The sequence below is a fragment of the Nesoenas mayeri genome (assembly GCF_963082525.1).
Source record: "Nesoenas mayeri genome assembly, chromosome: 2".
Taxonomy (NCBI): Eukaryota; Metazoa; Chordata; class Aves; order Columbiformes; family Columbidae; genus Nesoenas; species Nesoenas mayeri.
Genome location: NC_137543.1, coordinates 164,272,189 through 164,297,906, shown reverse-complemented (window position 1 = coordinate 164,297,906; position 25,718 = coordinate 164,272,189). Strand labels below are relative to the sequence as shown.

Here is a 25,718-nt window from a genome sequence, read left to right as displayed (position 1 = left end):
CTGGGTCCCGCCGGCTCCGCACGCCCCGGCACAGGGGGACCCGCCGGTGGCACCGGGGAGCGGGACCCCCGGCCGGCTCCTGCCGTGGCCACGCCGCGCGCAGCCAGCGAGCGGCAGGACCGGGGCCCAGGACCACGGCACGGGCGGCGCAGGACACGGTGCTCCCGCAGGCAGGCCGGGCGCACGCTCACTGTCCATCCTGGCACCCGCAGCGGCAACCGCGGACCGCACCCGGCACATCGGCACCGCTGAGAACAGGTCCCGCTGCAAACCCGCACGTAACACACGCGTGCTCTGGGGCTGAGCCCTCTGCGGACACGGAGGGGTTACACGGACACGGAGGGGTTACACGGACCCACAGGGGTTACATGGACGCACAGGGGTTACATGGACACGTAGGGGTTATAAGGACACACAGGGGTTACATGGACACGTAGGGGTTACACGGACACGTAGGGGTTTCCATGGCACACGGGGGTTACACGGACACGCAGGGGTTTCCATGGCACACGGGGGTTACACGGACACGTAGGGGTTTCCATGGCACACAAGGGTTACACGGACACGTAGGGGTTTCCATGGCACACAAAGGTTACACGGACACGCAGGGGTTTCCATGGCACACGGGGGTTACACGGACACGCAGGGGTTTCCATGGCACACGGGGGTTACACGGACACGTAGGGGTTTCCATGGCACACAAGGGTTACACGGACACGTAGGGGTTTCCATGGCACACGGGGGTTACACGGACACGCAGGGGTTTCCATGGCACACGGGGGTTACACGGACACGCAGGGGTTTCCATGGCACACAAGGGTTACACGGACACGTAGGGGTTTCCATGGCACACAAAGGTTACACGGACACGCAGGGGTTTCCATGGCACACGGGGGTTACATGGACACGTAGGGGTTTCCATGGCACACGGGGGTTACATGGACACGTAGGGGTTTCCATGGCACACGGGGGTTACATGGACACGTAGGGGTTTCCATGGCACACGAGGGTTACATGGACACGTAGGGGTTTCCATGGCACACGGGGGTTACACAGACACGCAGGGGCCACACGGACACTGCAGCCCGTGCTCAGGACAGATGGTTCCCCTGCAGCCCACCCTCGCTGCGGCTCCGCCTCGGGGCAGCGTGAGCACAGGGACACGGGGACGCGGGGACACGGGGACACGGAGCCAGGCCGGCCACAGCTCCGTCCTGGGGAACCTCAGCCAGCAGGGCGTCCCTGAGCCGGCCTGGCGCCCCGCGCCACGGCTTCAACACCCAGCAGCGTCCGCCTCCCTAAGCACGGGCGGAGGCTGCACTGAGACGCTGTTACAGCCAAGATCTGGAGCCCGGTCTGCTGAAACCAGCTTCTGCTTCGCCTTCTCCTCCAGCCCAGCTGGCGCTACAGACAAGCGCCAGCAGAGCTGAGCGCCGTGGGGAACGCGACACGGAGGCAGTGACCGAAGCAGCGGGGCGTGCAGGCACCACGGGAACCTCCCGCCCGGCCCGTGGGAGCGCGAGGGGACGCGGCCGCGCCTCACCGGCCAGCGACATCCACAGCACCCGGGGCGGGCGTGGGGCCGCGACCCCAGCAGCGCCCTGTGCAGGACGGGCGCAGCACAGCCTCCCCGCAGCCCGCACCACGGGACACAGCCGCGGTGGGAAAAACGGCCGAGCACAACGTACATCCACAGAGCTGTTAAAACCTCAGAGAAAGTGCAGCGAGCGCCGGTGGAACGGGAACACGGGCACGGCAGCGAGCGGCGCGACCCCAGCACCCGTGGGACAGGGCTGTGCCGGTGGGACAGGGCTGTGCCGGTGCCCCTGTGCCAGCACACACCCCCAGCAACGTCGGGGGCTCCGCACCACGGGCCTGGGAGTCTGGGGTCAGTGAGGGTCGCCCTGGGGACAAGGGCTGGCAGAGCAGACACAGAGAGGGTGCTTCGCGGCTCTGCCGTCACCACCAGACCCTGCGTCTGCCCCGCACCGGGATGGCATTTGGTTCAGCCACGTTGTCACGGGGGCGCACAGTGCACGGGGTGAAGCATTGCATGGGCAGGACGAGGATGGAGCCGGCCCGGCCGCACCGGAGCAGCTCGGCACACTGAGCCGGCCCGGCCGCACCGGAGCAGCTCGGCACACGGAGCCAGCCCGGCCACACCGGAGCAGCTCGGCACACGGAGCTGGCCCAGCCACATCGGAGCAGCTCGGCACACGGAGCCGGCCCGGCCACACCAGAGCAGCTTGGCACACTGAGCTGGCCCAGCCACACCGGAGCAGCTCGGCACACGGAGCCGGCCCAGCCACACCGGAGCAGCTCGGCACACTGAGCTGGCCCGGCTGCACAGGAGCAGCTCGGCACACTGAGCTGGCCCGGCCGCACCGGAGCAGCTCGGCACACGGAGCCGGCCCAGCCACACCGGAGCAGCTCGGCACACTGAGCCGGCCCGGCTGCGCCGGAGCAGCTCGGCACACGGAGCCGGCCCGGCACCGCATGACAGGGGGTGCCAAGGGGAGCGCTGCTGGACAACGGGAAGGCAGAGAAGCCCGGGAACGTTCCGTGCCACGTCTCAGCCGTTTAGCGATCCCACACAGACGCCGGGACAGCGCCACGAGGGGCCCTGTCCCTGCCCCCGCGCTGGGCAAACGCAGGCGCTGGCTCAAAGCCCAACGTGTCTGCAGAGCCCTGGGAGAAGGGCCGGGCGCTGCGGGACGGGGACGGCGCTGCGGGGGCGGGAGGCACCGCGGGGCCGGTGCGGCGGGGCAGCCGGGCCGTGCGGTGCGGAACGGACCCCGGGCAGCCCCGGCAGCTCGGGACCGCCGGCTCTCCTCAACCCCTCACGCAAACCGGCCGGAGCAGCGGCGCAGCCACGCGCCGTCCTGCCCCGCGTGCCGCGGGGGCCCCGGCCCAGCGCCCCCGACAGAGGGAAGGGGCTTCAGGACGGGCCGCGCTCCGCGCCGCCCCGGGCTCTTAGAACAGCCGCATCGGCCACATCGAGCCCCGGAGCGAGAGATCGCCATGGAAAACACGGGGCCAAGGCCGCGCTAACTGAGGAAGAACTGAAAGCCGCGGGTTTGTTTGTCTTGCAGCCCTGCTCTGCGGCCTGCGGAACGTTCGCACGTCAGACGCAACACACAGGACAGCTGCGAGAACGTTTCTGAACAGACCCACACTTTACAAGCCAAACTAACAAACGAATATTCAAAGTTTGTTTTAATTTCTACTAAGCTGCAGATAAGAACACGTGGCAGCACGCCGCGCTGCCGAGTGCTGCAGGAAGGGCTCTCGATCCTGGGGTTAACACCGAAAAAGCTCATGTTGAAAGGGCTGAAGGGAGACGGGCCAACAGCCTCGCAGGGCAGCCGTGCAGGGCGGCGAACAGACGCACGGACAGACACACAGACACTGGGCAGTGTCCTGTGCTCCCAGCACCCCTCCCAGCACTGCCCCACAGCTCAGGGGCCTCTCCATGGACACCCGACTGCCCCCGCAAGGACACCCGCCCCGTCCCCATCCCTGTCCCCGGGCCCGGCAGGCCAGCCTGCTCCCGCACATCACCCTGCGCACCCGGCAACGCCGACCTGCACACCGCGCGGTGAGCTGGCACAGCCAGAACGGCACCGCGCGGGAAACAGCCCCGCGTCCTGCAGTGGGTCACGGAGCATGGAAACCGTGTGCCCGGGGACGCTCACCCTATGCGGACGGACCGGAGCTCCGTCCCCTCTCTTAGGCAGAACGAAGCGCCTGAGGTGTTGGTTCATCCCCCAGGGCAGGACAGCACAGGCAGCGGCACGGAGCGGGGAAGCGCCACGCAGGGCTGACCCCGCAGCACTGACCCCGCAGCACTGACCCCGCAGCACAGAGCGGGAAGCACCACGCAGGGCTGACCCCGCTGCGCTGACCCCGCAGCACTGACCCCGCAGCACAGAGCGGGGAAGCGCCACGCAGGGCTGACCCCGCTGCGCTGACCCCGCAGCACTGACCCCGCAGCACTGACCCTGCAGCACTGACCCCGCAGCACAGAGCGGGGAAGCGCCACGCAGGGCTGACCCCGCTGCACTGACCCCGCAGCACGGAGCAGGGAAGCGCCACGCAGGGCTGACCCCAGCGGGGCCCCGAGGGAGCGGGACACGTTCCCGGCGGGGCCGGCAGCTGGAGGGTGCCAGCCATGGCCGCACGGCTGTGCTGGCTGGTCCCTGCTCCCGCGGCGCCGGCACGTCCAGCCCGGCACACCCGTGGGCAATGACGGCTCCACCACAGCCAGCAGGATGGTGAGCTGCTCCAACAGCAGCTTTTGACCTCACGTCTGCTCCCCAGACCAGCACCCCCTCACAAGCGTCAGCCACCCAGAATTGCCTCCCCCAGCTCCTCCCTCCCCTCCCGAGGGCGAAACCCGCACACAGTTCCACATTAAAACCCGGGTTTTTCTCGGGGAGAAGCAGGGAATCCGAGCAGAGCTGTGAGTACTCACCACCTTCAGCTCAGGCACCGAGCGGCTCAGGGTCCATTCCTGGCTGTTCACAAACGAATCTGCAGAGAGGAGGAATCAGCAGGTCAGCGCGGTCTCTCTCGAGATCCCAGCACGGACCCTGCCCCGCTGCCCCGTCCCCGCGGGACCCACGGCCCCGTCCCCCTCCCGCCGCCTCAAGAGACGCAGCCGCGCGAGGTCCCGACGCTGCCCCTGCTCAGCGGCTCCGCGGCCAGAGCTGCACCGGGACGGCAGCACCGAGCGCACACCGCGGGCTGGGACCCCCACCCAGAACCCCTGCAGCGCCCCTCCCGAGCACTGGGACCCCCACCCAGAACCCCTGCGGCGCCCCTCCCGAGCACTGGGACCCCCCACCCATGGGTGCACAGAAACCCTGCAGCGTCCCGTCCCGAGGCACCAGCACGAGGGAGCGCCAGAGACCAGGTGCCTTTCTGGGGGCACAGGCTGTGAAGGGCCCCAGGAGCGAGGCGACGGCGGCGCAGAGCCCAGAGCGCTGCGGGCGGCGCAGGGACGGGCTGCGGGCACGCTGCAATGCTCACCATTGAAAGTGAGCACAATGAACGGTGTGTTGGCTACGCCATTGCAGAACACTGCAACAGGCTCCAGAAGGCTGCCAGAACCAGGCAGGGCTCTGAGCGGTGCACAACACCCGCTCCCGCCGCCCAAATCACAAACACGCCCGTCACACCGCAACCGTCTCCAGGAGCTGCTCAAACAGCTCCCCAAACAAAAGCAGCGTCGCCGGGAGCCGGAGCCTGGAGAACAGCCCGAGCACAGCGCCGGCGCCCTCGCTGTGCCTTGGCCAGGAGAGCGTCCCCCGCCCAAAGCCACAGGGCGACGGGCTGGGGGCAAACAAGGGGGCAGCACCTGCCCGATGCCAACAGCGTCAGGATGATGAGGGGTCTGGCCGCACCAGCGCCAAGTACAGCGGCACAATCACAGCCCTGGTCCCGCTGGCCACACCGGTGCTGGTACCAGCCAGGATCCTGTGGCCTCTTGGCCACTGGGCACCCTCTGGCTCGTGTTCAGCCACTGGCACCAACACCCCAGGTCCTTTTCCAGCCACTGTTCCCAGCTGCAGCGTCCATGGGGTTGTTGTGACCCACGTGCAGGACCCGGCATTGGCCTTGGTGACCCTCAGACCATTGGCCTCGGCCATCGATCCAGCCGGGCAGATCTCTGTGCGGCCTTCCCGCCCTGCAGCACGTCAGCGCTCCGCCCTGCTGGGTGCTGTCTGCAAACTCACTGCGGGGCACTCGGTCCCTCATCCAGATCAGTGATAGAGAGATTAAACAGAACTGGCCCCACCCTGAGCCCTGGGGACACCACTGGAGACCCTGAGCCCTGGGGACACCACTGGAGACCCTGAGCCCTGGGGACACCACTTGTGACCCTGAGCCCTGGGGACACCACTGGAGACCCTGAGCCCTGGGGACACCACTTGTGACCCTGAGCCCTGGGGACACCACTGGAGACCCTGAGCCCTGGGGACACCACTTGTGACCCTGAGCCCTGGGGACACCACTGGAGACTCTGAGCCCTGGGGACACCACTTGTGACCCTGAGCCCTGGCGACACCACTTGTGACCCTGAGCCCTGGGGACACCACTGGAGACCCTGAGCCCTGGGGACACCACTTGTGACCCTGAGCCCTGGGGACACCACTGGAGACCCTGAGCCCTGGGGACGCCACTGGAGACCCTGAGCCCTGGGGACACCACTTGTGACCGGCGACAACTGGATTTGGCTCCGTCCAGCACAGCTCCTCGTGCCGCCCTCCCGCCGGCTCTTCACCCGCCGCCCACGCACCGCCCAGGCCAGGAGCTGCAGCTGCTCAGGACGGGCTGTGGGACACGGCGCGCAGGGCTGCCCAGGGTCACAGCACCCGCAGCCCTGCCCTCGCTGCCACGGTCACCTTGTCCCAGGAGCAGCGCGGGCTGCGCAGACGGAGCCGCCTGTCTCTGGTTTTAGCCAAGGCGCAGAGCTCACCGCTGACACTGTGACTCCGGACTCGCTGAGAGGCCTCCGAGCGAGCAGAGACCCAAACAAGTAACTGCGACCCACAGCCAATTTAACCACGTGTGACACACTCGATTACTGACTGCCATTTAAAGGCTCAGCCCAAAATGCCCGTGTACGACGCGCGCACCCTGCTTGTCCTCAGCACCTGCTGTGCACCACATCTGCAGCCACAGCCCAGGTCTGTGGGCACCGGAGCCGCCGGCACACGGCCGTGCCATGATGACCCCGCTCAGCGGCAGTGCCGGGCACAGCCCCTCCGCACAGCACCTCTGCACAGCACAGCCCCTCCGCATGGCACAGCCCCTCCACACGGCACCTCTGCACGGCACAGCACCTCTGCACGGCACAGCCCCTCCGCATGGCACAGCCCCTCCGCACGGCACCTCTGCACGGCACAGCCCCTCCGCATGGCACAGCCCCTCCGCATGGCACCTCTGCACGGCACAGCCCCTCTGCATGGCACAGCCCCTCTGCACAGTCTCTCTGCACGGCACAGCACCTCTGCACGGCACAGCCCCTCTGCATGGCACAGCCCCTCCACACGGCACCTCTGCACGGCACGGCACCTCTGCACGGCACGGCACCTCTGCACGGCACAGCCCCTCCGCACAGTCTCTCTGCATGGCACAGCACCTCTGCACGGCACCTCTGCATGGCACAGCCCCTCTGCACGGCACAGCCCCTCCGCACAGTCTCTCTGCATGGCACAGCACCTCTGCACGGCACCTCTGCATGGCACAGCCCCTCTGCACGGCCCCTCTGCACGGCACGGCACCTCTGCATGGCACAGCCCCTCTGCACGGCACCTCTGCATGGCACAGCACCTCTGCACGGCACCTCTGCACAGCATGGCACCTCTGCACAGCACCTCACATGGCACCTCTGCATGGCAAGGCACCTCTCCACGGCACCTCTGCACGGCCCAGCACCTCTGTATGGTACCTCTGCACGGCCCCTCTGCATGGCACCTTGGCACGGCACGGCACCTCCGCAGCTCCGGCCACTGCAAAGCCCGCACCGAGTGACAGCCCCACTGGTGAGGGAGCAGGACGGGAACACCGCTGTGACGTTCCTGCTGCCCCCGCTCACGCCTGCCCCGCCAAGTCACCCACACCGGCTGCGCCAGCCCGCCATGGCCACGGGCTCAGCACCGGGAGCTCACAGCATCAGGAGCTCAGAGCACCGGGAGCTCACAAACACCATGGCACGTGTCCCCTGCCCCTTGCTGAACACCTGGGAAGCTTCCCAGCTACTGCAGCACAGCAGCAGCATCACGTCCCCCAGCACCCCAAACAGCCCACTCACCGCAGCGAGCGGCTGCAGGCAGAGCTGCGGATGTGCAGGAGCAGCAGCGAGCGGCTCCGTGCAGAGCTGCGGGTGTGCAGGAGCAGGAGCAGCAGCAGCAGCAGCAGCAGCGAGCGGCTCCGTGCAGGGCTGCGATGCGCAGGAGCAGCAGCAGCAGCGAGCAGCTCCGTGCAGGGCTGCGATGCGCAGGAGCAGCGCCAGCCCGCTCCGGGCACGCCGGAGCCCGGCAGCAGCCAGGCCGCGGTGCCGACCGCGGAACCGCTCCCTGCAGAGACTGGGCCTGAATGGTGCATGAACACTGAAACTCCTCTAAACCATCAGCTGCGAGTGACCCTTCCCAAGTCACCCCATTAATAAAGCAGCATCCCCACATGCACCATGAGGAGAAAACATAGAATCACAATCATTTAGCTTGGAAAAGACGTTTAAGATCATCCAGTCCAAGCACTAACCCAGCAGTGCCAAGCTGAACTCTGCCCCATGTCCTGAGAACCTCATGTCCGTCTGTCCAGCCCTCCAGGGCTGGTGACTCCAGCACTGCCCTGGGCAGCCTGTTCAATGCCCCACAGCCCTTTGGGGAAGAAATTGTTCCCACATCCAACCTCAACCTCCCCTGGGCAACTTGAGGCTGTTTCCTCCGCTCCTGGCGCTTGTTCCCGGGGAGCAGCGCCCGACCCCTCCTGCTGCAGCCCGGCTCTGGCTGTCAGAAGGAGGAAAAAACCAACCAGACCAAACCAACCAAACCAAAAGCCTTCAGGTGCAGCAACCACGGCCTGCAGCACGTGTCCTCCCACCCCACGTGGAATGGGGCCCAGAGATGTGACAGTTCCTGCAGCGTCTGAACCGCCAGGATGGACCCCGGAGCCTCAACTGTCGCCATTCCCAGCCAGCCAGGTGCTCGGGGCCCTCCGGAGCAGCAGCCGGTCCTTCCACGCGCTGGCCCGGGGTCCATGTCACACCTGAGCCTCTCAAAGCCGCCACCGTCACGGGCCGTCGGTCCTGTGTGCACGCTGCCCGGGGCTCGCTGGGGACCCTGCTCCCCGCGCAGGGACACGCGCAGCCCACGCGCACCCGCTGGCCCCGAGGGACACGCACCGAGCGGCGACGTGCCCAGCGCCCCGGCGCGGGCAGCCCTCCCGGCACGCGCGGCCCCGCGGGGCGGCCCCGGCGCGGGGTCTGCAGGCAGCTCCCGGCTCAGCCCCGCACACCGTGTTCCGCGCTCGCGCTCCTCCCCAGTGGCAGCTCCCGGCACCACGCACGGCACCGCAGTGACACCCACGGAGCTGTCGGGCGCCTCCGCAGCGGTTTCACAACCACCCAGAGCAGCCCCAGGCCAACACCCGGCTGCCGAACAGCGCTGACGCGACCCGCTGATGTCAGCTCTGTCCGGCCCCAGTGTGGATGGTTTGCAGCCGAAATGCAGCGTGTGGACATCTCCTGCGCCTGCTCGGTGCGAGTTCCACCCGCTCGGTACCGCACACCATGCAGCGCCCGGGCACCGCGGACACCGCGGACACCGCGGACACCGCAGACACCGCAGATACCGCTCCCGCTGGAGGGGCAGGAGGTCCCTGTCCCCTCCTGGGGACACAGCGGCCAGGCGGCAGCACTCGGCAAGCGCCGGTGGCCTGACCCGACCCAAAGCACCAACCGACATCCAGGCCGGCAGGTCAGCACCGGCACCTTCCCCGCAGCGCCAGAGCCTCGGCACCCGCTTCTCCAGCGCAGCTGGCGCCCGGCGGGGCAGCACCGCAACGAGCCGCGGCCGCCTCCGCACCGGGGTCACGGCTTACTCGACGAGCCGCACTGCTGGGCGGGCTGCACCCCCCGTATCGCACACTGAAACGCCCCGCCACTCTTCTCCCCTCCTCTGATGTTTAATAACACGGAAGAGCCCAGACAGCCGCAGTCCCACCGGCCCCAGGCGCCTCTGACCACAGCGCCGCGGTGGCCTCGGCTCCGGCACCACCACACAGCCGGGCAGGAGGGGCCATGGGCCAACTGCTCCTGGAAACCAGTCCGGCCTCCCCAGGAAACCAGTCCAACCTCTCCTGGAAACCCGCCCGACCCCTGCTGGCAATCGCTCCGACCGCTCCTGGAAAGAGGAGATTCGGGCCAACGCTGCTCCTGCCCAGGACCTTCTGCTCGCGGAGCTTTCCAGGCACGGGCAGCTCTGGCGCAGACGGTGAAACCCCCGTGGAAGTCAGGGTGGCCAGTCCCTCCCGTGACGAGCCGCAGACAGGGGCACTCGGCAGCGACTCGGCGAGCGACGTCCCCTGCTGCGCCACCCCGGACCTGCGGGACCCACGGAGCAGAGCGGGCGCGGGACGGGCAGCACCGCGCGGCGGGGAGGCGGGAGCGGAACCGCCATCCCCAGGACGGACACACAGCCCGGCTACGGCGCAGGGGGAGCTCACCGCGGCAGTGCCGACCCTGGCTATGCCCACCATCACCGCGGCAGTGCCGACCCTGGCTATGCCCACCATCACCGCGGCGGTGCCGACCGTGGCTGTGCCCACCCTCACCGCGGCAGTGCCGACCCTGGCCGTGCCCACCCTCACCACGGCGGTGCCGACCCTGGCCATGTCCACCCTCACCACGGCAGTGCCGACCCTGGCCGTGCCCACCCTCACCGCGGCGGTGCCGACCCTGGCTGTGCCCACCCTCACCGCGGCGATGCCCACCCTGGCCGTGCCCACCCTCACCCGCTCTCCCGGGCTCTCCCTGCGCAGGATGGAGTGCAGCAGGTTCATCTGCCTTGTGCTTCGGCACGCCAATGCCAGACACATTTGGTCTCCACACACAGCAATTAACAATTAAGCAAGTCCTTGGCCAAGCCGCAGCGGCACCAAGCTGGGCGCTGGATCCCCGGGCGCTGGAGCCGGCCCCGCGCGGGCGGGAGGCAGCGCAGGCGGCAGTGCCCGCACACGCAGATGAAAGGGCAGCGCGGGGACGTGCCCGGGCACAGCCGCCTCCCCCCGCCGGGCATACCCGGCCCTGGCAGCGCCGGCACCACCAGATTTCTCCAGGCCAAGCGCTCGCGTTCCCATCAGAGAGCTCAGCCAACGTGCAGGACATGATCCGGGCGCAGATTATCTCACCAGAGCTTAAAATACTTCGTGGCAGTGAAAGGAGAGGATCTCGCACATCTCTGGGAAAACAGGGCGTGATGAGGAGCTGCCGCCCCGGTTTCCCGGCTGTGCCGCGGCAGCAGCCGGTGCCCGTTCCCCATGTGTGCGACGGCACAGCCCCGCGCGCCTTCCAGCCCAGACCCCAACACCGACCACAGGACCACACCGAACCCTCCGCTCCCACAGCCAAGGGGCTGCAAAGGGACAAGCCAGCGGAGCTGGTGACATGGAGGGACGGAAAACGCCCCATGTCCCCACTGCGTGGCCAGTGAAGACCTGCCACAAACAGCCCGACCCCAGCGCCAGCTTTAACCCGCAGGCAGCGCGGCTCCAGGCTCTGAAGGCGCAGGGTCCGAGGTGCCCCTGCCACGGCGCCTGCAGGCTGCACCCAAACCCCGCGCCCCCCGCCGCTGCGAGCCCGGCCCTTCGGACCCGGCTCCCAACGCCCCCTCCCCGATCCCTCTGGATTTCCCAGGCTCTTCTGAAATGAGACCATGGGCTGCATTCGGTACCCGAGGCAAGGTCTCCAAACCCATCACGACACCTCTGCTCTCCACCAACCCCGGGCCCAGCTCAGGCAGGTACCAACAAGAGACGACACACACCATTAACTGCTCCGTTCACTGTGCAAACTTCACCTCGCTAATGCAAGAACACCCCCCTTTTGTTCCAGTGCTCTCTCTCACGCCCTGCACGTTACCCTCCCACGGCCCAACGCCGGAGCGGAGAGGAAAAGGGATTCCCAGAGCACCTGGGGATCGGGCGGCTCTCGGGGGGGGGCACGCTGAGAACGCTGCCCCGGCCGGGGCGCAGGTCCCGCTGCTGGAGACGCTGTGCGACCGCTCCGCGTGCAGGGAACCGCAGCCCCACACCAGCGCGCTTTGTGTGCCTGCGCCAGGGTCCGGATCCGCACCAGCGGGGCCCTCTGCTCCCGGGAGCGCTCCTCTGGACAAGGACGCGTGGTCAGCCGAGCCGGCTGCGCTGCCGCCACTGCGCGCTCCAGCGCAAGGGCTCCTGCCCTCCCTTGGCGCATTTACAGAACATGGCGCGCCCCATCAGCCTTCACCCCGCTACACACACCCGCTCTTTACGGCTTTTTCGGGTAACCAACTCTTCATTGCCCTGACCGCCCCGTGTGTGCCAAGTCCGGCCGAACCGCTCCATCCGCAGTGGCTGGGGGAGCAGCACCAACACCTCGTGCCCCGGGGGTGCTGGTCCCAGGCAGGTCTGCGCAGCAGAGCAGAGCGGGCATCGCTGGGGCGGGCATCGCTGGGGTGGGCATCGCTGGGGCGGGCATCGCTGGGGTGGGCATTGCTGGGGTGGGCATCGCTGGGGCGGGCATCGCTGGGGCGGGTATTGCTGCGGTGGGCATCGCTGGGGCGGGCATTGCTGCGGTGGGCATCGCTGGGGTGGGCATTGCTGGGGCGGGCATCGCTGGGGCGGGCATCGCTGGGGTGGGCATTGCTGGGGCGGGCATCGCTGGGGCGGGCATTGCTGCGGTGGGCATCGCTGGGGTGGGCATTGCTGGGGTGGGCATCGCTGGGGCGGGCATCGCTGGGGTGGGCATCGCTGGGGTGGGCATTGCTGGGGCGGGCATCGCTGGGGTGGGCATTGCTGGGGTGGGCATTGCTAGGGTGGGCATCGCTGGGGCGGGCATCGCTGGGGCGGGCATCGCTGGGGTGGGCATTGCTGGGGCGGGCATGGCTGGGGCGGGCATCGCTGGGGTGGGCATTGCTGGGGCGGGCATTGCTGGGGTGGGCATGGCTGGGGCGGGCATCGCTGGGGTGGGCATCGCTGGGGTGGGCATCGCTGGGGTGGGCATTGCTGGGGCGGGCATGGCTGGGGCGGGCATCGCTGGGGTGGGCATTGCTGGGGTGGGCATTGCTGGGGCGGGCATTGCTGGGGTGGGCATGGCTGGGGCGGGCATCGCTGGGGTGGGCATCGCTGGGGTGGGCATCGCTGGGGTGGGCATCGCTGGGGTGGGCATTGCTGGGGCGGGCATGGCTGGGGCGGGCATCGCTGGGGTGGGCATTGCTGGGGCGGGCATTGCTGGGGTGGGCATCGCTGGGGTGGGCATTGCTGGGGCGGGCATTGCTGGGGCGGGCATCGCTGGGGCGGGCATCGCTGGGGTGGGCATTGCTGGGGTGGGCATTGCTGGGGCGGGCATGGCTGGGGTGGGCATAGCACAAAGCACCGGAGCTTTGGAAACTCAGGAGGGCATTAGGAACACGACTGGCCTGCAAGTGTGACACGGGAACAGGGCAGAGATCTCTGAGCTGGCACCTCCGCGTGCCCAGGGACAGCAACAGGGCTGCGCCAGCCCCGTCAGAGCAACACGGAGCCCAGAGACCAACGAGCTGAGCACAGACACCACAGGGACACAGGACTCGGAACAGGACAAGCCACAGTGGCTTCCCGCTGCAGGCCGGACCGCTGCTGCTTCCCAGCCCGCTGAGCCCAGGAGGACGATGCTCACCTGGGCACAACCAAGCAGATAACGGCAAAAACGGGGTTCTAAGCAAAGACCAAAGTGCGAACAGCTCCAGCAAGCGGGTGGCTCTGCCGCATGAGCCACAGCCCCAGAGGCCGTCCGGAAAGGTCGTCCCCGAGTTTGTGCCCCAGCAGGAGCCATGGCGGCTGACGCTGACCGCGGTGAGCACCCCGGCGAGCACCCCGGCGAGCAGGGCTGGCGCCAGCCGGCTGGGCACTGCGCTCTGCTGCGCTCCGGCAACGCCGCAGCAGGCTCCCCTGCAGGTGGACCCAAGGAGAGTCCCCAAGTGTCCCAGCAGAGCAGGCGGTGAGGGCTGAGGACGACTGCAGCGCTCAGCCTCGGCTGCTGCCCTGGGAAGGCGGCCGCCGGGCCGGCTCCGCGGGCGCAGCTCCTGCCGAAGCCGCGGGCAAGCAGGAACAGGTCCCCGCTGCACGGGCAGCGCCCGGATACACCCACATTCCCCAGCCATGAGCGCAGGCTCCCCCGGCCTGGGAACCTCCTGCCACCCAGCCGGCAGCGCCCGCGGCACGGCCCGGAGCACTAGGGGAGCGCAGCACATCCCGGCCCCTCGCCACCCACCCAGAGCCCCCAGGACCCTCCTCCGGAGCCCAGCGAGCCCCAGGGACACGAGGCGGCAGGAACGAGCCCCTGCACAGCCCAGGCTGCCAGCAGCGCTGCTCCGGCCGGTCCCGGCAGCCCAGCCCTCCTGGGACGTGTCCTGGGCACGCGGCTCCGCTGGGCACGCGGCTCCGCTGGGCAGCCGCTGCCGCGGGCTCCTCGGCAGCCCCGGTCCGTCCCGGTCCGTCCCGCCGGCACGTGAGCCAGGCTGGGAACTGCCTGCAGAGCGCCGGGACTGCAGAGCAGCACAGCGAGACCCAGGGAACGCGGGCGCCTGGCTCCGGAGAGGCCGCCCAGCCCCCGCTCCCTGCGCTCAATGCCTTAAAAAGCCTGTGGTGCTGCTCTCCTGCCAGCCGGCCAGGCGCAGCGCTCACCGCACCGGGCTCACCGCGCCGGGTCCTGCGGGGCTGGGGCACAGAGGGACTGGCAGCACAGCCCTCGCAGAGCCCCCCATGCCCCGGCAGCCCGGCTCGGGAGAACAGCACCGGCAGCGAGGCCAAACACCGGCCGTGCCGGCACGCTGTGCCAGCTGCCAGGCCCATCGCGTGCCCAGTGCCCCCGGGGGTCCTGTCCTGTCCCCCTCCCCCATGGCCCTGCCCTTTGTCACTCGGATGCCACCACTGCGCTCCACAGGCTGTCCCGCACCCATCGGGTGCCACTGTGCTCCCGAACACACACCCGGCCGCTCGGCCCCCGGGAGGAGCCCGGCAGCACCGCCCGGCAGAGCCCAGTGCCAGGGAGCTGCAGGCACGGTTCTGTGCCCCGGTCCCTCGTGCTGCCTCGTGCCCCTGCTCTGGAATCTCCAAACAGCTCAGCACTTGCTCGGGAGCTGACAGGACCCTGCTCCCCGCCCACGGAGTTTCGGTCTCTGCTCCCCCAGCGCCGCTGACGAGGCTCAGCTGCCCGTGCCCCTGCCCGTGTCCCGGCCGAGCCCCACGCAGCGGGGCAAGGAGGACGTGGGACACGTACACTCGGCTCCCAGGTGCGTGGCCGGCAGGGGAACCCAGACCCCTGGAACGCCTCCTCCCAGCCAGCCACGCTGCGGCTCCCTCAGCTCCGACAACGGCGGTGCCCATCGCCGCCGCGCACCGGAGCATGAAACACCCCACAGACACTCACAGCCCCGAACACCCGCAGCCCCTCGCTACAGGCGTCCCCAAGCACAAACCCCGCCGAGCACTGTGCCAGCCCAGCACCGCGCCGCAGAGGCCGTGGCCGCCCGCCCCGCAGGCCCGCGGGCACGGGGCCTCCGTCGCCGCTCCTGCGCTCACTCACCCAGCGCTCGCAGCGGGCCGCTGCCCAGCAGGACGGGCTCGGCGGCGCCGTGGGGGTCCCTGGGGCACGCGCTGCCGGCGCTGCCGCGCTCTCGCCGTCGGAAGCGGCTCGTGAGGAGTTTCCAGAGTCCTCCCGCCTGGCCGGGGTCGGCGTGCAGCCTGCCCCCGGCCCTGGCCAGCTCCGGGTACAGCAGGTCGCGCTTGCTGGGGCAGGTGTGCAGGGAGCTGGCGTCCCCCTCGCTCTTGGTGCGGAGACGCGCGGGGCGCAGGAGCCCCCCCGACTCCGAGCGCCGCAGCTCGTGGCCCCGGCGCAGGCGGAAACTGAAGCTTTTTCGCAGGGAGCTGAAGTTCTTCCTGGGGCTGGAGCTGCTCCGGCCGCTGCCCCCGAAGAGGTTCCAGCGGCGGCTGCCCCAGAGGGAGCCCCCCCGGAGGAAGCCGGGGCTCTCGGGGGGCTGCGGCTGCCGGGTGGAGGGCAGGAAGGTCATGCTGCTGGGGCGCGGGCGCTGCGCCCCGTCCGCCCCGTCGGGCAGCGCCGGCTCGCCCGGCTCCTCCGGGCCCTGCCTGCGGGGCGAGCGCAGCCTGAAGAAGTCCAGGAGGCTGCCGCGGGCCCGGGGGGGCGGCGGGGGCAGCAGCGCCGCGGCCGCCAGCCCGTTCCCCGCCGCGCAGAAGCTCTTGGGCCGCCGCCGCTGCTGCTGCGCGGCCTTGAGGGCGGCCTGGACGGCGGGGACGCCCTGCAGGTCCAGCGACTCGCAGACGCTGACGGCGCGGCGGGGGCTCGGCCGCGGGGCGCCCCGGCCCGCCGGGCTCCAGCGCCAGCCCTCCGCCATGCTCAGCGCCGGGGCTGCCCCATGGCCCCGGGCCGCCCGCCGCTCTGGGCCGCTGCCGGCGCGGGCGGCCGGTCCCGGGGAGGCGGCGCGGCCGGGCCCCGCACGCCGCCCGCTGCCTGCCGGCTCCCACGCCGTGCCGGCATGCCCGGGCCGCGCTCCGGCGCGCCGCCAGCGCCGGGCTGGGCCCGCCCCGGAACGGGGCCGGGGATGGGGATGGGGATGGGGCCGCGGCCGGGGCCGCCCCGCGCGGCCGCGCCCTCCCGGGGCCGCCGCCACCGAGCCCTGCGAGCGCTGCCCTTTCCCCAGCCCCGCACGGCGGCCGCGGGCAGCGGCGGCGGAGCCGGCCCGGGGCGGCGCTCACGGCTCCCCCGCGGCGCTCGGCGGCGGCCCCGGGGCAGGGCCGGGCTCTGCCGTGGCAGCGGCACCCGCGCCCGGGAGCGGCGGCGCTGCCCGCCCGGGCCGGCCTGGGCTCCGCCAGGGACAGCAGCGCCCGGGCCGCCCGCACCCCCGCGGGTCAGGGCCGGGTCCGGTCCCCGCCGGGTCAAGGGCGGGTCCTGGTCCCCACCGGGTCAGGGGCGGGTCCGGTCCCCGCCGGGTCAGGGGCGGGTCCGGTCCCCGCCGGGTCAGGGGCGGGTCCGGTCCCCGCCGGGTCAAGGGCGGGTCCCGGTCCCCACCGGGTCAGGGGCGGGTCCGGTCCCCGCCGGGTCAGGGGCGGGTCCCGGTCCCCACGGGGTCAGGGTCGGGTCCGGTCCCCGCCGGGTCAGGGTCGGGTCCCGGTCCCCACGGGGTCAGGGGCGGGTCCGGTCCCCGCCGGGTCAGGGTCGGGTCCCGGTCCCCACGGGGTCAGGGGCGGGTCCGGTCCCCGCCGGGTCAGGGTCGGGTCCCGGTCCCCACCGGGGTCCCCGAGGCGCGGGGCCGGCAGTGCCCGCCAGGGGGCGCAGCGCTCCCGCTCGCCGCTGCCGCCGAGCGCCCCCGTGCGGACCGGGAGAGACGTCGGGACACGGAGACACAGAAACCCCGGGACACGGAGACACAGATACCGAGAGACAGAGATACCGGGACACGGAGGAGACCCCCGGCAGCAGCACACAGCCGCCCGGCACTGGGACGCAGCCCCGCGATGCTCGCACACCCTCGGCACAGCTCCCAGAAGCCCCGACCCGCAGCCGAAGCCCCAGGGCGGCAGCCGCCGCCTCAGCCGGTGTCGCCCCGTCCTGCCCCAGAGCCGCGTCCCTCCCCGACCCGCCCCCGCCGGGCCCCGTGCGGAACCCGCTCCCCTCCTGCCCGCCCGCAGCACCGTCCCTGTCCCAGCATCGCCCCAGGACCCTGCTCCTCTCTTTCCTAACACATTCTCCCCATCCGCGACACTCCTCCTCAGTGCAAGCATGAGCTGCGCTCCCTCTGGGGAAAAAAAAAGATGCTTGACTCCCCCTTAAATTATTTTTGCCTTTCTGAAAGCTCTGTCTGCTAAACCAGCCCCGGTTTTCTCCTGCCTCTCGAGGCCCCTCCGGGGAACGTCCTAACACCAGCGCCTCCTTCCCTCTCCTCATCCAGGGAGCCCTTCATTCCCTGCCTTCACTCCGCCGAGAGCCCACCAGCCTTCCATCCCCTGCCCTGCCTGCCATCCCCCGTCCCCAGGACGTCCTCGAGCATCCCCCATCTCCCGCAGCCCCCCATGGACGCCCCGGCGCTGCTCGCTGCCGCAGCCCCAGCTCACCGACAGAGCCACCTCGCCGTGGGCACCGCCAGGCTCGGCCCTTCCCCCTTGAGCCCACAGGTGCCGCGCTGCCCACAGCGCCCGTCGCCAGGCTGCAGCAGAGCCCGCCCGCAGCCTCCCCCGCGGGGCCCTGCTCCTCGCTCCGCGTCCTCGCGCCTCTGCGACAGCAGAACCTCCCGATCAGCACAACCCGGCCCCACGGCGCCCAACACCCGAGCAGCGCCCAGCGCAACGAGCAGCTCGGAGACGCCCCTTCCCGCACCCGCCAGCGCTGCTGGGGCAGAACATGGGGCACAGCCCCTGTCAGCCGGTGCCACCATCGCCGTGGTGCCAGAGCCCACCGCACAGCCCCTGTCAGCCGGTGCCACCGTCACCGCGGTGCCAGAGCCCATCGCACAGCCCTTGTCAGCCGGTGCCACCGTCACCGTGGTGCCAGAGCCCACCGCACAGCCCCTGTCAGCCGGTGCAGTCACCGCGGTGCCAGAGCCCACCGCACAGCCCCTGTCAGCCGGTGCGGTCACCGCGATGCCAGAGCCCACCGCGCAGCCCCTGTCAGCTGGTGCGGTCACCGCGGTGCCAGAGCCCACTGCGCAGCCCCTGTCAGCCGGTGCGGTCACCACAGTGCCAGAGCCCACCGCGCAGCCCCTGTCAGCCGGTGCGGTCACCGCGGTGCCAGAGCCCACGGCACAGCCCCTGTCAGCCAGTGCCACCGTCACCGCGGTGCCAGCACCCACCGCACGGCCCCTGTCAGCCGGTGCGGTCACCGCGGTGCCAGAGCCCACGGCACAGCCCATCAGCCGTGACTCAGACCCGTCAGCAGCCCCAGCGCAGGGAACCCGCACGGTCAGCTCGGACTCCACGTGGCTCCGTGGTCCCGGGAGCTGCTCCTGTGGTGAACGGGGGCCACCTACATCCACCCGTTCCCAGTGCGGGTTTGGCTGGCGCTGCCGCAGTGCCACATGGCGCACCTTACAGGAGTCTGTCTTTTTAGAACATTCCGGCAAGTCCTGGGCGGGAAGGCGCCGCCAAGTCCCAGGAACACGTGCTGGGATGGCGCTCCGCAGGCTCCCGGGCGCGGGGGCGCAGATCGCCCCAGCGAGCCCCGCAGCAGCGCCCCGCTGCCCTCCCCCCGCCCGCTCCAGAGCCCCGCACAGAGCCCAGGACGGCGGCCAGACCCTGTGGCCGCGCACACAGGCTGCGCTCCTCCCGCAGCCCCAGCCCCCGAGCAGCACTGCGCCCCGCGGGCGCCGCCTCCCTCGCTGTCCCACCGCAGACCGTATTCTTAAACCCATCAGTCTTCTGAACGCATTCCCTTCAATTCTCAACAGTTCGTCTGCGATCCTTCTCTACCGCGGTGTCAGAACCCGGGCACGACACCGAGCTGGGGCTCCCGCAGCCCTGAGAGAGGCACGACAACATCCACACCGCGATACCCCGGGACGCTGGCCTTTACTACAGCTACAACAGTGTTTTTAGCTAATTAGCCCACTAAGAGGCCAAGGTTTCCATATGCTCTGTATATATTGGTATGATCCCCCGAGCGTTATCCCCGCAGAAAGAACAAAGGACACCTAAGACGCAGCAGATGGAAGCGGAGGCTCAGACGCAGCCTGCGGCGCAGGGGCTGCAGGCAGGCGCTGCCACCCCAGGAACGGCCAAACCCACCAGATCCCCCCAGCGCGCGGGCTCCGGCTGCGCCACGGCGCAGGAACCGCCCCGAGAGCCGGGGTGCTGAGAGGCTCCCCCGCCGAGCCCCACACGTCTCGGAGCATCCCAGGCAGTTTACTCCTCAGTTACACCGGGTTTGACTGTTGCTGCTGCGTATCTCACACCAATGAAAGGCTACACCGTCCGAATGCCCCGGCTGGCGGGACGGGGCCACCCGAGTCCCCTGGGCCCCCTCTGGACGCAGACGAGCTCCGGGAGCCGGGTGGGACGGGGACACGGAGCTTTTGCAATCTCACCCGGGGCAGGTGCCCGGAGACAGAGCGAGTTCGTCTCCCACCAGCACTGAGTCACACTCGTGTTACAAATACTACGGCAAGGAACATCTGCCTTAAATTAACAAAAGCCACGAGAGGCCGAGCAGCAGCTGCACTGGAAGCGCGTCCGAATGCAGGGAACGCTCCAGTGCCGGCTGGTCCCGGGGAGGCTCAGGGTGGAGCCCAGAACAGAACAGTGTGAGCTGCGATGGTCACGCTCGCTGCTGCAGACCGAGCGGCACGGGTTCTGCCACTGCGGCACAGGTTCTGCCACTACAGACCGAGCGGCACGGGTTCTGTCACTGTGCCACGGGTTCTGCCACTACAGACCGAGCGGCACGGGTTCTGCCACTGCGGCACAGGTTCTGCCACTACAGACCGAGCGGCACGGGTTCTGCCACTACAGACCGAGCGGCACGGGTTCTGCCACTGCGGCACAGGTTCTGCCACTACAGACCGAGCGGCACGGGTTCTGTCACTGTGCCACGGGTTCTACCACTGCAGACTGAGCAGCACAGGTTCTGCTGCCCCAGCTTGGGCACAGGGCACATGTTCTGCTGCTCCAGCTGTGTGCAGGGCATGAGTTCTGCTGCTCCAGCTGTGCACAGGGTGCAGGTTCTGCTGCTCCAGCTGTGCACAGGGTGCAGGTTCTGCTGCTCCAGCTATGCGCAGGGTGCAGGTTCTGCCACTCCAGCTGTGTGCATGGCGAGAGTTCTGCTGCTCCAGCTGTGTGCAGGACATGAGTTCTGCCGCTCCAGCTGTGCGCAGGACATGAGTTCTGCCGCTCCAGCTGTGCGCAGGGCGCAGGTTCTGCCACTCCAGCTGTGTGCATGGCGAGAGTTCTGCTGCTCCAGCTGTGTGCAGGACATGAGTTCTGCCGCTCCAGCTGTGCGCAGGACACAGGTTCTGATGCTCCAGCTGTGCGCAGGACACTGTTTCAGCTGCCAGGGGACATCCAGGGGCCAGGACAGCTGCAGAAACCGTCCCGCTGGGTCTGAGGGGCTGCGGCTCCGCGGAGGGCCCGAGCCCGCAGCCCCAGCAGTGAGCCGCAGCCGGCGTGGCGAGGGCCCGGCTCTGCGGGCCGCAGGACGCCTCGGCAGGAGGGATGGAGCGGGAGGTGCCCAGCGCGGACGAGCCCTGAGCCTTCAGCGCCCCGGCAGCCGGCGGCGCCAGCGGACGAGCAGGAGGACAGGACAGACGCCGGGCAGTGCAGCGTGACCGTGCCGGCTATGGGACCGCGGCAGGGAACAGGCTCAGTGCCCAGGAGACAACGACAGGGCAGGATGTGGTGACAACAGTGACAGCACCGCACTCGGGCCGGGCTGGGGGCGCCCGGGACCCCGGCACATGCTCCCCAGCTGGACCCATAGAACGGCGCAGGACGGAGCCGCGGGGCAAGGGCTCCGGCAGCACCAGGCACGGTGGCCAAGCCCAGCGCAGCCGCAGGACCCGAGTGCTGCGCCGGGTCCGCGCCGGAGCTGCCGAGCTCTGCAGACCGGCTCCAGCTGGCTCGGCCGCGCACCAGGAATACTGATGAGGCTCTGCCGAAATGGGGTGCCCGGCCAGGGGTGCACGGTGCCACAGCCCCTGCGCTGCCACGGCCCCGCTGCCCCACGGCACAGCCTGCACCGCTGCACCGCGCCTGGCTGCCAGCACCACAGCTGCCACTGGGAAGGTGACAGCAGGACAAGGCCCTGCCTGCCAGCCCCACGGGGCGGGACGGAACCATCCTCTGCCCTACAACTCAGGGCGCAGGGGACAGAGGGGTGCAGGGGACAGGGGGGCGCAGGGGACAGGGGGGCGCAGGGGACAGGGGGGTGCAGGGACACTGCTCACAGCCGGGTCTGGCCGCAGCCAGGCTCTGGGCACAGCTGCACGGCCCAGCGTCCAGCACCACCAGAGGCCGCAAGTCACACCAGCTGTGCCATGACCCGTCCTGGTCACCCAACCGGCACCCCCACCCTCTGCACCAACACAACACCCCCAGCCCCGCAGCTCCCCGCAGGTCCCCAGGGCCTCGGGTGGAGGAACGAGCCACCGCTCCAGGGCTGACTCCGGCAGAACCCCTGCGCCCTGCCCGTGTCCCTGTGCCTGCCCGTGTCCCTTCCCGTGTCCCTGCGCCCTGCCCGTGTCCCTGTGCCCTGCCCGTGTCCCTTCCCGTGTCCCTTCCCCTGCCCGTGTCCCTGTGCCCTGCCCGTGTCCCTTCCCGTGTCCCTTCCCCTGCCCGTGTCCCTGCGCCCTGCTCGTGTCCCTTCCCCTGCCCATGTCCCTCTCGCAGCCCCGGCGCTGTGACCGGACTGCCCATGGTCTCTAGAAGCGAGAGGCCACTGGGAGCTGCTGCCCACGGTTCCCACGGATGGAGGAGCAGCCCGGCCAGCAAACAGTTACGAGCGGCGGGAAGCGAACAGAAACGGCACCGGGATTGTGACTCCAGCACCAGCTCCCTCTCTGCTCCCCGGCCCCGCACACCCGGCTGGTCCTGCCCAAACCTCACTGCTGACGAGGAAATGAGCGCGTCCTCCCCCCGGGGTTCGCAGCGCTGAGGCAAACCAGCTCCTGCCCACGCACCGGGAGTCAGGCCCATGTCACCCGACCCCGCGCCCCCGCCCCGCAGGGACCGGCACCGCTCACCCACGGAGAGCAGCTGAGCACCAAATCACCGCCAGCGCTGCGGCGAGGGCAGCCTGCCCGACCCCTAAGGACAGCCTGACCGACCCCTAAGGCCAGCCTGTCCCTGACCCCTAAGGATAGCCTGTCTGACCCCTAAGGACAGCCTGACCGACCCCTAAGGACAGCCTGTCTGACCCCTAAGGACAGCCTGTCCCTGACCCCTAAGGACAGCCTGTCCCTGACCCCTAAGGACAGCCTGACCGACCCCTAAGGACAGCCTGACCGACCCCTAAGGACAGCCTGTCCCCGACCCCTAAGGACAGCCTGTCCCTGACCCCTAAGGGCAGCCTGACCGACCCCTAAGGACAGCCTGACCGACCCCTAAGGACAGCCTGTCTCTGACCCCTAAGGACAGCCTGTCTGACCCCTAAGGGCAGCCTGTCCCTGACCCCTAAGGATAGCCTGTCCCTGACCCCTAAGGGCAGCCTGACCGACCCCTAAGGACAGCCTGTCCCTGACCCCTAAGGATAGCCTGTCCCTGACCCCTAAGGGCAGCCTGACCGACCCCTAAGGACAGCCTGACCGACCCCTAAGGACAGCCTGTCTGACCCCTAAGGGCAGCCTGTCCCTGACCCCTAAGGACAGCCTGACTGACCCCTAAGGACAGCCTGTCCCTGACCCCTAAGGACAGCCTGTCCCTGACCCCTAAGGACAGCCTGTCTGACCCCTAAGGACAGCCTGACCGACCCCTAAGGACAGCCTGTCCCCGACCCCTAAGGACAGCCTGTCCCTGACCCCTAAGGACAGCCTGTCTGACCCCTAAGGACAGCCTGTCTGACCCCTAAGGGCAGCCTGACCGACCCCTAAGGACAGCCTGTCTGACCCCTAAGGACAGCCTGACCGACCCCTAAGGACAGCCTGTCTGACCCCTAAGGACAGCCTGTCCCTGACCCCTAAGGACAGCCTGACCGACCCCTAAGGACAGCCTGTCCCTGACCCCTAAGGACAGCCTGACTGACCCCTAAGGACAGCCTGACTGACCCCTAAGGACAGCCTGTCCCTGACCCCTAAGGACACCTTGTCCCTGACCCCTAAGGACAGCCTGTCCCCGACCCCTAAGGACAGCCTGACCGACCCCTAAGGACAGCCTGACTGACCCCTAAGGACAGCCTGTCCCTGATCCCTAAGGACACCTTGTCCCTGACCCCCTGCTTTCCTGCTGCAGCACATATGCAGAGGCTGCAGTATGGACGCAGAGGCTGCAGCATGGACGCTGCAGGATGGATGCAGGGGCTGCAGCACAGACGCTGCAGGATGGATGCAGGGGCTGCAGCACGGATGCTGCAGGATGGATGCAGAGGCTGCAGCACGGACGCTGCAGGATGGATGCAGGGGCTGCAGCACGGATGCTGCAGGATGGATGCAGGGGCTGCAGCACGGACGCTGCAGGATGGATGCAGGGGCTGCAGCATGGTCGCTGCAGGGTGGATGCAGAGGCTGCAGCACGGTCGCTGCAGGGTGGATGCAGGGGCTGCAGCACGGACGCTGCAGGATGGATGCAGGGGCTGCAGCACGGACGTTGCAGGATGGATGCAGGGGCTGCAGCACGGTCGCTGCAGGATGGATGCAGAGGCTGCAGCACGGTCGCTGCAGGATGGATGCAGGGGCTGCAGCACGGACGCTGCAGGATGGATGCAGGGGCTGCAGCACGGTCGCTGCAGGATGGATGCAGGGGCTGCAGCACGGTCGCTGCAGGATGGATGCAGGGGCTGCAGCACGGACGTTGCAGGATGGATGCAGGGGCTGCAGCACGGTCGCTGCAGGATGGATGCAGGGGCTGCAGCACGGACGTTGCAGGATGGATGCAGGGGCTGCAGCATGGTCGCTGCAGGGTGGATGCAGGGGCTGCAGCATGGTCGCTGCAGGGTGGATGCAGGGGCTGCAGCACGGACGCAGATGGCGCTCCCCGAGCCATCCCAGGCGCCCTGCCCAAGGAAGCCCTGTAGACAGCGCTTTGAGATCTCAGCTCACAAGATCCCGGCGGGATCCTCTGCTCCCCAAACCACCGCGAGCCCTTCCCCAGCAGGGACGCCAGTCCAGCGTCCTGAGCCAACCGCGGGCCCCCCGGGCTGCAGGCCGGCCGGCACCGCACCAACCGCGGGGCAGAGCGGCCGCAGCGCTGCACAGGCGCCGCTGCTCCTGGGCCTGTGTGCGCAGCCCCCCAGGGTTCTCACGGCCCCCACCCCCTCACAGCCCCCAATGTTCTCACAGCCCCCCACCCCCTCACAGCCCCCAATGTTCTCACTGCCCCCCACCCTCTCACAGCCCCCAGTGTTCTCACAGCCCCCCCACCCCCTCACAGCCCCCAGTGTTCTCACAGCCCCCCCACCCTCTCACAGCCCCCAGTGTTCTCACAGCCCCCCAGTGTTCTCACAGCCCCCACCCCCTCACAGCCCCCAGTGTTCTCACAGCCCCCACCCCCTCACAGCCCCCAGTGTTCTCACAGCCCCCACCCCCTCACAGCCCCCCAGTGTTCTCACAGCCCCCCAGTGTTCTCACAGCCCCCACCCCCTCACAGCCCCTAGTGTTCTCACAGCCCCCCCAATCTCCTCACAGCCCCCCCAGCTCCCCAGAGCAGAAAGGGCACAGAGGACAGGGCAGCAGGTGTGGGGGCAGGAGAACGTGGCCCCTGGGCGGGAGACGGAAGAGCCTGCAGGGCTGTGCCCAGAGAACGGACGGACCCTGCGCCAGTAGAACGGGACGGACCCTGCGCCGAGAGAACGGGACGGACCCTGCGCCAGTAGAACGGGACGGACCCTGCACCAGTAGAACGGGACGGACCCTGCACCAAGAGAACGGGACGGACCCTGTGCCGAGAGAACGGGACGGACCCTGTGCCGAGAGAACAGAGAGAACGGGATGGACCCTGCACCGAGAGAACAGAGAGAACGGGACGGACCCTGTGCCGAGAGAACGGGACGGACCCTGCACCGAGAGAACAGAGAGAACGGGATGGACCCTGTGCCGAGAGAACAGAGAGAACGGGACGGACCCTGCACCGAGAGAACGGGACGGACCCTGCACCGAGAGAACGGGACGGACCCTGCACCGAGAGAACGGGACGGACCCTGCACCGAGAGAACAGAGAGAACGGGACGGACCCTGTGCCGAGAGAACAGAGAGAACGGGACGGACCCTGTGCCGAGAGAACGGGACGGACCCTGTGCCGAGAGAACCGAGAAAACGGGA

The 25,718-nt window shown here is 69.3% G+C and overlaps 1 protein-coding gene across 2 annotated transcripts in view; it reads right to left on the bottom strand.

The window, feature by feature from the left end:
- AGAP3 (ArfGAP with GTPase domain, ankyrin repeat and PH domain 3) overlaps nt 1–25,718 on the bottom strand; it is a gene marked incomplete at both ends in the record, with an annotated part of 73,436 nt that overhangs the window by 19,652 nt on the left and 28,066 nt on the right. For both annotated transcript variants that reach the window (XM_080339882.1, XM_080339883.1), the window contains one exon: nt 4,475–4,533. In XM_080339882.1, the coding sequence (XP_080196008.1) occupies nt 4,475–4,533 (59 nt within the window). The remainder of the gene's footprint in view (nt 1–4,474; nt 4,534–25,718) is intronic.